The sequence below is a fragment of the Lygodium microphyllum genome, chromosome 10, assembly GCF_053477565.2.
Source record: "Lygodium microphyllum isolate KBCC chromosome 10, Lygodium_microphyllum_v1.1.10, whole genome shotgun sequence".
In the NCBI taxonomy this organism is placed as follows: Eukaryota; Viridiplantae; Streptophyta; class Polypodiopsida; order Schizaeales; family Lygodiaceae; genus Lygodium; species Lygodium microphyllum.
In genome coordinates, this window is record NC_141144.1 from 25,618,859 (window position 1) to 25,631,493 (window position 12,635).

Here is a 12,635-nt window from a genome sequence, read left to right on the forward strand (position 1 = left end):
TCTTGCTTTGTTTCACATGGGCTTCATGCATTATGTAATATTTTAATGCTCTTGTTTTGTCTTACATGGTCTTCAATGATTTTTCCCAAACCAAGAGTGCTTAACAAGCAATGTCATGTGTTACCAACTCACGATTGTTTTCTACCAATCATTTTCTGCCAATGCTGCCACTAACAATCATTTTCTACCAAGCCACCAAATTTAGAAGCTAAAAAGAAATACAATGTACATTGCTTTGGAATAAATACATGGCACACTTAACGCTACTACAAACACATAACCCACTACAAACACACAATCATTTACATTGTTTATTATCCACTTACATTGCCTATCCTAAACATATAGCCACCACATTTCTTGTTAGTATCTCACAAGGTGCTAACCAACCCTACAAGGAAATAACCCACAATCGCACGTAACCTTGCTACTCACTTTGCACTGCTAGTGACAATCATTCTCTATCAAGTGACCAACCCTACAAGGTAAAAAGAGGTCCATTATACATTGCTTTAGAATGAACACATGGCCCACTTAGTGCTACTACAAACACATCACATTCTACTACAAACACACAAGCACTTACGTTGTTTGTTACCCACTTACATTGCCAACTCAAAATACATAGTGGTCACATTTTCTTGATGCCAACTCACAAGGTGCTAACCAACCCTTCAGGGCACTAACCCACAATTGCATGGCATGGCATGGTCAAAATCATTATAGCTAGCTAGTGCAAGGGACTATGTGGTGTGATCACATGAAGTCTAAAGTGTAGGTGAATAGTGCAAGTGACTTTGATTACCTACATTCTCACCTCAAGTTCAATTGCAAAAAACCCACCCTCATGACACCTGTCCTACAACCCCCCAAAATAGCAAACATTTAGAGAAAGAATGAAAAATTATTTACTTGCATACATAGAGAGTGTAAACAAGTAGTCAAACAATGTTTTGGACTAGTCAATCATCATTACTAAGAAACTAGCCTTATCATGTATATTCAAGCTCTCGTAAAGAAACTAGATGCATACTTGAAGTAATTTCAATAAGCATTAATGACATAGAAGGGTTTCCCTATGTACATTTTTTAATCCTCCTTCAATTTGGGTACTCCCTATGATATAAATACACTTCTTAGCATATAGACAACACATAGATTGCAATTGTCTCACAAATTAACATATGTGATAGGATAACTTTCCAAAACTTGACCACCTACTAGGAAGAATCCCATGTGAACAAGAGCTATGATCTGTACATTGTGTCGAAGTAGAAGTACTACATAAGTGAAAAAGGGAGAACTAGCCATGGACATTGAACAAAAAAGGAGGTGAATAAGAATAAAAAATATTACATTTATATCTAAATCTATCTACCTCTATGCCTTTTTCACTCATTCTCAGTTACAAGCCATGCTTCAATTTCAAAGCATGTCTTAAAAAATAGGCTTTTTCATGTAAGAGTACTGCAATCATCTTGGCTAGTGAAATAAGGTCTCTAAAGTAAAATTATGAAATGGTTCGGACCTTTACATGTAATATTGACATGGATTCAACATCCATTTGAGGTCTACATAGGTATTATACATAGAAACATAGACACATATGCACATACATATACACACACACACATCCACACACACCTACCTGTACAAAACCAGCAAGAGAGAGTGGCTGAGACAAACCTTAGTCCACACAAAGGTTCCAAGGAGGTTTGGAGTAGGTCCATGAGCAACTTGGCGAGTAGGGAGCCATCATCCACAAACATTAGGAGTAGGGAATCCAAAAATAGCTGGAGCAGGGAGCCATCATCCATGAACAACAACCATCATCCATGAGTAGAAGGAGTAGGGGAAGATGCATTAGTAGGTGACCTATTAGCCAGGAGATGCACCATGATTCCTGTAGCAGGAGATGTGCAGTTTACCAACATGGGACCAGCACACGCACTAAATCAAAGGTACGTCGTTAGTTAGGAGACACACTATTTAAGTCAGAGGACATGCCATTTTAACCAGGGGATGTGCCATTAAGTCACGAGACGTGCCATTTTAACCAAGGGATGTGCCATTAACCACAAGATGTGCCTTTTATTCAGGGATGCTCTATTTTTTAATTAGATGCGCACACATTCCCTATAAATAAAGGACGCATCGACACAAAGCAAACTCAACATCATCACGCATAGAAAGAAGAAACCAACAATTAGTAGAAGCAGCACCAGCAGAAGAAGCAACGATTCATGAAGAAGCAAATCAGAAGGAAGAACCTGAGTAGTACTCTGACACAAAGCCTCACGTTCAGCCCTTCCCAGCAACACTACCACCCCTTCAGCATGGCGCCAGCCAATATGTCAAACGACAGGAACATTGGTCATGACCAGAAACTATGTATACTTATTAGTTGTAGTAGAAAGCAAATGGTGTCAACTTGTGAAGTCTTCAAAGATCATGGACAAGCTACATTGTCCACACTTCTTTTTTAAAGATAGATTATAATTTTTAATAATACAAATGTCAACAAGTTCACTCTTAACCATAGACAAGTTACCAAAGTGCCATAAGATCAATTGTCATGTCAAATACAAGTCCTCAAAAGATTTTGCAAATCAAGTTGCACTAGTTGAAGATATTTGTTGGCTATGTATTGAATTGCCACAAAATACTTATTTGGTATTTTGTGTCTTAAGAAGGTTTAATATTCCAAAGACACCTCTTGTAAATTTTAAAATTAGAACTTAGCATTTTTTTACCATCAAAACAATCAACATTCTAGAGTACACAAAACTTCAAAATCTTGCTCTTGACAAGGCAAGGCTATAAAATAGAAATATGCCTTTTTCTAATAATAAACATGTGGTTATGTGGTCATACATGAAGAATAAGGAAGAATAAATTCATTGGAAGAGTACAATGCTATTTACAACCATTAATGGTAGTGTTTTTAAAAGAAAAAAGGAAGGCTAAATAGTGTAAGAGAAAAGAAACGTGCTTTGAGGGAGAGATGGATGTTCATGGAGAGACCATGCAAAAAAGAGAGGACATGAGGTAGCCTTTGTCCCATCGGAATGTGTATCCTTGATTGGATTAGTTTTTCTCTTTGATTGACCTATTCACCTGTTGAAGGAATGCATTGAAGCTCGTGATATTGTCTATGCTAAAGATATCTAGACACCTTTTGTGGCATCAAGCAAAGCTGACAAGATCTCTTGGTGACCAGTTACTTTTTGCTATGGTGTCTTCTAGTGCCCTTGATGATGCATAATAAGTCCTGATTTCCTTACCTTGTCGTAGTGTCCTAATTTTGGATGAAGCTGATGAGTAGCTTATGTGGATATTGCATATCTCTGCATTTCCATGTATCAAAAAATGCCTAGAGAATTGTGACTATAGTGAGCCTTGGAAAAAAAGAAACGAATCAACACCATTTTAGTGACAGTTTGACAAACCCCTTCTTCTAATTTGTGAATAACACATCATTAGTTTGAGGGGGAAAAAAAGTGATAATGTTCTTGAATTGGCATTATTGTGCAACAATAGATCGTTCACTAAATCAAGGGTCTTGCCAAGTGCTCCTACGTTCAAGGCACAAATAAGGCGGCTATCTGCAATGGGGGAGTGTCGCTCGTATCACATCTTATCAAAACATTTCATTGCTTCTTTGCCTTGCCCATGTTGTGCATATCTTGCAATTAGTGTGTTCCAAGTGACTACATCTTGGACGGGGAGCTCATCCAACACTCCTTGTGCTTTTCCCAATGCGCCACACCAGCACACATGTTCACCAAAGCATGAGTACAACATATTTCTCCAACAACATTAATCTAACAATCTCATCATGAATTATTTTGCCCTTATCGAGTGCTGCTATGCTATTATAGGTTTTCAATGCACATGTAAAGGGTGACTAAATGAGGAAAATGGCCTTTGTGCCTCATGTCATCAAAGCATTTTAGAGCTTTATTGGCGTGGCAATTTTGTGCATATCCTGCAATCAGTGTAGTCCAATAGAATATATCATGAATAGTACCTTCGTCAGGCACTTCTTGTGCTTTTGTAAGAGCCCCAAATTTAGCATACATAGTTATTAAAGTGCTTGCAATATAGGGGCTCCTTTCAATAAATCCTCGTTTGCAAATGTCCTCATGTAGACTTGTGCCCTTGAATAGATAATTTTTCTTTGCACAAGCCTTCAAAAGTCCCACAACATGACCAATTTCCTCTAGAAAGGAGATCCTTTCTCCTCTTGAGGCTTTGCTTTGCTCAATTCAATTGTTAGCATTGATGTAGTTTTTTTGAGCTCTTCAAAATCTTGGGTTGGATTGTACCAACAATCCAACCACAAGGCCTTTTCTGCCACTTTGTGCTTGAAATATGGAGACCTTGCATTGGCTTGGGGTTGTAGTGGGGTGAAAGAAAAAGCCATGTTTCTATGAGAGCTCATAAGATTTCATGTTTTTCAAAGGTTGAATGCATCATAATTAGATGCAAAGGTTGAATGCATTGTAATTAGATATATTGGAGCAAACTACCTTGCTATTGCAATTGTCTCAATCCTGACCACTGCAGAGGATCTTTGAAGTATTGCATCCATAATGACTCCACCTTTGCCTTCTTGAGATTTGATTGAATGCAAAGGGGAGCTATGGATTGCAATACCAACTCTCTGCTAAGACTTGAAGATATGTTGCTAGTAAGAATGATGATTCGATGGATGATGATGATGATGATGATGATAACTCAGATCCTTTCTGCCATGCTAGCTCAGACCTACTAGGACTGTGTTGACCCTCTCTCTATGCCATGCTTGCCATATTCTCTCTCTCTCTCTCTCTCTCTCTCTCTCTCTCTCTCTCTCTCTCTCTCTCTCTCTCTCTCTCTCTCTCTCTCTCTATACTTTCACAAAATTACATACGTACACACTCTCCCTCTCTTCCCTTCGCAAAATAATTAACTTCTACAAAATTAAAGTGGGCTTCTAATCTAATCCATTCAAAGAGTTTGGAACACATGATAGAGTGTAGATTATTCTCTTTTTTCATTATTAGGGGTGAGAGGAGTGCATTAAGATCAAATTAGTTAATGAACCCCATGTCTTGTGTTGGATTAGGTTTACACCAAACCCTTTTGAGATCTCGATCTTCATGATAGCTTCAAGGCAAACCATGATGCCTTGCTATCGATGACATATGGTGGCATGATATCAAAAGGCCAACATGGTTTAGCTCTACCAATCCAATCAAGCGATACATGATGGCTGCCTCACTACACATAGCTTCAATTTGATCCTTGTAGAGAGATCACGGAGGAGGATGTATCCTCATAGGTTGAAGCAAGTGGTCTTAGCATGTAGAGGATAATAAGGTGATCATAGGAGAAAGCACCCACCCATCAGTAAAAGGGAGGTATATATCAACAAAACCATATCATAGGATTTTGTAGGCATAGCTTTTTCTTTTGACTTTTTGTGGAGGGAAGGTACAATGCTATTTGAGGGTTGCCATTGAGGAGTTTACAAAGAGAAAGCATTAGTTTTTTTCTTATAGACCATATGCTTTTCATTTGAATGAGAAAGGTATAAACTAATAGCTAATAGTGGATGTTGAAAGAGGCATAGGCTCCTTATGAAGTACGGAGATCCCAAGCAAATAGGCTAGTGATTTGAAAATAAATCAATACTTTGTAAACCAAGAGAGAAAGTGGTGGTAAAGGAGACATGGCTTTTATTTGGGGCTCTCAAATAGACACTTCTTGGGCACATCCCTCCCTCCCCCTCCCCCTCCCCCTCCCCCGCGCCCCCTCCCCCCCCCCCCCCCCCCCCCCCCCCCCCAATTGCCTCCCCACTGTGCCTCTGAGAAATTTGGAATAAAATGACCTATAATGTGAATTTACATTGAGCACATTTATAAGCCCCTTCTGTTTTTAGAAAACTGTAAGTCAACTTGGTAAATATACCCTTTCTTTTGAACTCACGTGGTATCTTACATGTTCTATAAGGTGGACTCCCCGAGAAAGGGTGACAAGGATGCCAACTCATCGGTACTTAGGTATAGATGGTGGAGTGTCAAGGTGAGTTGGCAAGGTGACATGATAGGGGATGATGTGGCATGGATGAGAAGGATGACACATCACCATGATGACATGACGACCAACCAACAATGTGGCATGCCAAGTTGGTATGATGAGGTGGCACTTGCTAACATGGTACATCCACGAGGATAATGGGCAATAGTTGTGTAAGGTAAGTGGAGAAGGGGAGCTCATGAAGTGGATTGTCACATTATCATCAGAGCCTTCCACCAACCCTGGAGCTAGGCTTAAGAGAGAAGGTTTCAACCCCAAAAGAGAGAATTAACCTTCTAGGGGAGTAAATTCATAATTCTAGTATCCAAATTCACCCAAATTTTTTTCTACAGGTAGAGCATAACAAAGACTATTTTCTCACTATATTTACATGCATTTTGTTGTTATTGTAATTTAAATTTAATGTAAAGAGAAGTTATGCAAAACATTTTGACCACATGGTAATGTGACACCTAACATGCAAAATCTTTTGTCAAGATACATCATCACCAATTTATTTCTGGATCCAGGTGAGATTGGCTTTTAATGTTGAGAAAGTTGTTGATAAACAAGTTTGGAAGGAAAAAGAAAGGTTTAGAGACCCTTACCTTGCTACCATCCACATTAATGTATCTTAAGATGTGCCAATGATTTTTTAGCATTCCAAACACATGCTCAATACACATGATTCCCTTGGACAAGTGCCAATTGAACAACTTCCAATCTTCTATTGCTCAAGGATGGCCCTCCTTGAAGGGATTTATAAGATGAGTACCAGCTTCATATCTTGAATCCACTAGGGGGAGCACATGGACACCGAAAAGCATCATGACTGGTTGTTGAAGAATGATATTTGTTTTGAAGCGCTTGTAGATAGAGGATGCCTTTTGATGTTAGCGTTGGCTCCACTAGGAGCCAAAACGCAAAATTGGGTGGGGCTTGTTAATGAGGTGCCAATGTCTCCTTGACGCATCCGCATGGGGTCTCTCTTGGTTGTGTGTGACCTACCTCTAAGATAGGTAAATCTGTTGGGCATTTCTCTCCCATTATAACGTAGTATAGTTATAGAAGTATAGATTTTGACATTATGAAAAGAATAAAAAAAGCACGTTACAAAGTGATCAGCTTGAAGCTTAAATGTAGGTTAATATGCGCGATCTTTTTTAAGAAAGCTGCTCGGCTACTAATGCGTTGATCCGCTTTCGCAAAATTAGCAAGGCGAATCTTGTAGAGAGGGCGGTGCGCTCCTAGGACTCTCTCTCTCTCTCTCTCTCTCTCTCTCTCTCTGTGTCTGTCTTTGCGTCGTGGTGCTGGTCTGTGATATTCTCGTGTGTTTTCTCTGATATTATCGGGTCTCGTGTGTTTTTAGACGGTGGTGCAGCTCCAGGATGACAATCACGGCAGGGAGGGCGGCTGCACAGAAGACCGGGTCGAGCTATGGAAACATTCTGGGCTTCATCCGAGGGCGGAAAGAGACCGCAAGCAGGTTCTTGTCTTCTGCTTTGCGTGAAGATATCAATGACGAGGCGGCTGCAGCAGCTGCGTCATCTTCTTCCTCGCCATCGTCGTCGTCGTCGTCTTCTTCGTCGTCATCTTCATCATCGTCTTCTTCTGATCAGAGCCCGAAGCCCATGCAGTGGTGGCGGCCCGACCCTGCCACGGGCGTGTGGGTGCCGGAGAATCAAGAAGGCAGCTTGCTCAGCGCTGACAGCCTCAAAGACCTCCCCCAGCAGCGCATCCGCAGCGTGCCCCCGGCCTCTCTCGAGGAGAGGGCCTGGTGGACCTCTATGGAAGAGCTTCCTGACAGACACTACACCTCCTGAGCATGTCGTCGGCCGCCATAGAAGCAGCCAGATTCCAGGAATTATATCAATACAGGCCGACAGCAGATGATGATGATGACGACGGCGACGATGAATGGGCAGCTGGAGCAAGCAACATCGGCCATACGTGACGTGACACTGCTTTTCTTCTTGGACTTATTTAGATATAAACCTGCTGCGATACAGTTCCATGTGAAATTTTGCTTGAATGTTGTCTCCATCAAGGAAGATTATCGTAGCATCTCATGTCCTTGATTATTATAGCATCTCATGTGGATGACCAGTACATATATATGTACGTATGCTCTGGAACAAGACTGTTTATATCCCAAGGGCCTTTATCCTTTGCTTAAGAGTCAAGCAGGAATAATCTTGGCATTTTAAGATATGGTGATCACTTTGCCTTTATGCCTCGCTCAAGATTATCATAATGTAGTAACTTTCCTATTAAATTCCAAAGGCAAATTGGTGTGCATGTTTTTTTTTTTTGGGTCAATTTTGAAATGATTGTTTTATTAGGCTTGATTCCAATCTTTGCACCCTATAAGACACCATTGATATTGGCATGTATATAAAGGGCTCCAGATGGAATCCATAAATTCATTGAGTATAGGATGTGCACAATTCCACTTTATGTGGAGAGATGCAGCCTTGTTTCTCTTGGTTGTTTTGAAATATGGTTTTATGTGAGTTAACTTGTCATTCTATAACTATTTATGTGTGGATTAAGGTGTGTAACTCTTTATTTGCGAATTAGGGTGTCCATTATACTTTTAGCTAGTCCACTAGTTCATTATACCTTTCATATAAGCGTTAGGGATGAGGCTCTTTCATTTGTTTGCAAAATGGGACAGAGTTTCTTAAATGTTACATGAAATTCATGATATATTAGTTGTATTAAACATAGGGTAAAGGTTCTAATAGAGTGAAATTTACTGGTCTCCCATTGAATGTTTTCAGTGAGGTGACTTGTATTATAATTTAATAGTTAATTATATACAACATATTTTACTAAAAGTAAAAAAATTGGGGTATTTTAATATTTTAATCAAGTGGACTAGTTATAAATGAAGGGTTCACAAAAGGGTGACAATGAGGGGCCAATAGAGTGATACTATGAAGATGCATTGTTTTGGGATTTTAAAAATTGAAAAAATGAGAAATTGTCCATGGCTCAATTGCTCAACTCACATTACAAGAATTGTTGTAGCTTTAAGTGACAAAACATGGTAGTATTTTTTGTGCGAACTTGTCACTAAGTTGGGGAGGAGTGCATTTTGTTATTTTGGTGGGTCACTTTATTGGCCCTTGTACCCTATAGTGATTTGGTTCATTGTTGGAAAGTTGATGAAAAATCCTAACCATGGCATTTTTTGAGAAAGGAAAAGAATCAAGTAGACACATGCATTCATTTGGGGGCAAGTTGATGTTTGGTCAAAATGGACCTCAACATCTAAGATTATGCATGAAGGAAAAAATGATGCACAGTAGATCCTTGGAGGCTATGATTGTAGTTCTTAGCCTATTGCAAATGGTTTAAATGATTAATGTCACTTTCTTTCCTTCTTTCATCAGAGCTAACAATACTAGAAATTCTATTGGTTTGACCTAAATATAAGAACATTTTGGTTACAAAGTTGAGTGGTCTTAAAAAGGGCACAACGGAACTAATCAACAATTCTTTCACATGGGACAAAAGTAGTAGGAGAGGAAATAGTTACCATGAATGAATTTTCATAGTTTGAAATATTTCTATGAAAACATTGTTGGGCTAAATTCCTACATGTCTAGAGCTTGTAAGTGCCATATTTATGAGTTATATGCAAAATCTTAATGTAATTGCAATATAATAGGAACAAATCCAATGCAAATGGATCATATATACATCATGTGGGTGTACCCTTATTGCAATTACAATGTAACATGAGCAAATCCAATGCAAGATCATCATATATACATCAAGTTGGTGAAATCTTATTGTAATTACAATAGTATGACATGAACAAATCCAATGCAAACTCATCATGTATACCTCAAGTAGGTGCATTGCAATGTCGAGTGTTATTACATTGACTGACAACTAGTTTTCAAAATACATTGCACAGGGCAAAAGGAAAAAAAGAGTCAATGAAGAATAGAGGCATGCAATGTTTTTCACTCCTCTTTTATTCATTGGCACTTTGACACAAACATGGAGTGGAAAGTGGAACTTGAGATATTGGTAAATGGTGATGTATATCCAAAGCACTTTGTTGTACATCATAGTGGGACCAAATGCTAAAGACTTGGGGTTCGTTTTTATGAAAAAAATTGTAATAAGAGTACTTGCATGAATCTATTAGATGATGAGGAAGTATGCCTTGAAACTACAATCAATCAATGCACCACATGTAGGATAGCAGACATTTAATTAAGGACAATATTTCCACACTAGCCAAATCCTCTTGGAATTGTGAGATAAATACTCTCACAAGCTAGCATCCAACATTGCATGTTTTCTATGCTTCAATTTCCATTAATCAAAAGTGACCACATCGATTCATTTGGTGTTTGTGTGCATCGACCACAATGCACCTTGTCAAGGAGGCTAAATGCATGCAATCATACTACAATGAAAATCCTCATCTATGTCCAATGTTGGGTGAAAGTAGCCCATAAAGTGGCTCATCTTGTCAAGGTTTAGTTACAAAACTAAGGGCTAAGTCAGAGTAAAGGTATGGTGTGTAGGTCTAGAGATAAGAGGGCAAACACCAAGGGGTAGTAAGCCTATGCCAACATCAACTCAGGTGTATCGTTTGGGAGGTCTCCAACCAACCACCACATTAAGGGCATTGAAAACCAATAGCCACCATGTCATGTTATATGGCAAAAAAGTCAAACCTAGCAGCCTAGGTCTAATACAAAAATAAAAGGAAAATGCACTTTTGTATGAACCAAGGAGTTAAGAGCTGTGGCTAAGACACATTAGATGATAGGTCGTTAGAAGAATATAAGTGGTTTTAAAGCTTTTACATGAACTAGAAAAAAGAATCTTAGAAATTTAGGTGGATTAAAATAATTCAAAAATTTCCAACAATTGCATGTAAAGAGATATTGGAGAGCTCATGGTTGCATTGAGAGGAGAAGAGAATAAAGGATAGCTTTAAGAAGAGGTAGGACTAGTAAGCAAGGGTGGTCATGGGAGCTATTGTTATAAGCTTCATATTGCAAAAGAGAGGTTAATTTTGAATATCTTGAAATTTGATTGCTTTGCCTCCCTAAGAGTTTGAATTTGTGGGATTGTAGGTTGACTCCTTTCTCCCCTATAAAAAAATATTTGATGTTTGGAATATTGATTGGTTTCACATAGTGATGAGGCCTTTGAAGCATGGGTTAAGATTTTGCCGCATGGCCAAATCTTTACCCTTTATTTGAAAGTGAGACTTGGAAGATTTCCAAATTCTCTAATATGGTGTTTGTGCTTAAAAGGATGAAAATAGTCAGGAGCCAACCTCATTTTTATGTTTTCCTTACTTCAAAATGCATGCAGCTAGGTAGAAGGCCAAATTGGAAGGCAATGAATTTGGAGAAGGAAGATAGACTAGAGAAGAATATGTAAAATTACATTTACTTTTGGAAATTTTGTAACAAATCTTCAAGAAATTAAATCATCACTCTTATGTGAACTAATGTTTTGCATTCCAATTTAGTTAGTATCTTGCCTAGGGTCAAGTGTGCTTCATTGTTGATCTTCTTGAAAACATTAGAAGAGATGCAAAGAAGTTTTGTGAAAGGGTAATGCGACCAAGATTAACACTCTAACTCACCCCATGGTGACCATGATTGATACACTAGGGCTAATACATGATGAAGATTGTTAGTTTCACCATGACTAAATGGCTAACATTGTAGGAAGACTAAGAGTGCTACATGACTAAGACTACAAAAGTGAGCATGACTTTAACTTGATTGAAGTGCACTATGACTAAGATTGCATGGTAACTAGAATTTCATGACTAAGATTGCTACTTCTTTATTCCAAATCACTTGGATTTTCAAGTGTTTGTAATCCCAAATCATATCACATATGCTAAAGGCTAGTTAGGTCTACTTGAAAGTGCCTATAGTTTTGTTTTCAACAATTTATTTTTTGACATTTTCCTAGTCAAACATGACTGTGATTGCATAGATTGTTGCTAAGTTTGTGAGTTTGACCTAAAAAGTAGCCTTACTTTTTTTCTTTCAAGTATTGTAAGTCAACATTTTGACTACATGCCTCTAAGTGTAGCTTTGCACTACTTGATGTTTTAGATTTAGGATTTTATTTTTTGGTTTTAGTAGTCTCTTCATGAGCTTTATTGTATGCCACATGACCACAATTTTTATAAACCTTTTAAAAACCCTATTGTTTTGCACTTAGACACTGCAAAAGTTAACCATGATAGCCTTGGGCACCAACATGATAGTCAAAGTAACTTTCTTTCTTTAATTTGTGTCAAAATATGTTGATTGTGATTGCATATAAAGTAAGTAAGTTGTTGAGATGCAAAAATCAATCACATTCCATTAGTCCTAAGGCTACAACCTTAAACACACTCTTGTGTATACTACCACAACCATCACGGATTAGTTATTCTTTGACTTTTTCTCTCTTAATGTAATATCCTAGAGGCCCACCCACATGTGAAAGGATGTCAAGAAAAAAACTAATAGACCTTAGACTTTTAATTGGGAGTAAATCTTAAAACCTTGATGGGACTATTGAGACTA

General features: G+C 38.4%; 1 protein-coding gene across 1 annotated transcript; it reads left to right on the plus strand.

Annotated features, from left to right (window-relative positions):
- The first annotated feature begins 7,162 nt into the window (after positions 1-7,162).
- LOC148029811 (uncharacterized) lies at positions 7,163-8,351 on the plus strand. The gene is made up of 2 exons (XM_087687138.1): positions 7,163-7,302; positions 7,433-8,351. The coding sequence occupies exon 2, from the start codon at positions 7,452-7,454 to the stop codon at positions 7,884-7,886; it is 435 nt and encodes a 144-aa protein (XP_087543264.1). The 5' UTR covers positions 7,163-7,302; positions 7,433-7,451; the 3' UTR covers positions 7,887-8,351.
- The last annotated feature ends 4,284 nt before the right edge of the window (positions 8,352-12,635 follow it).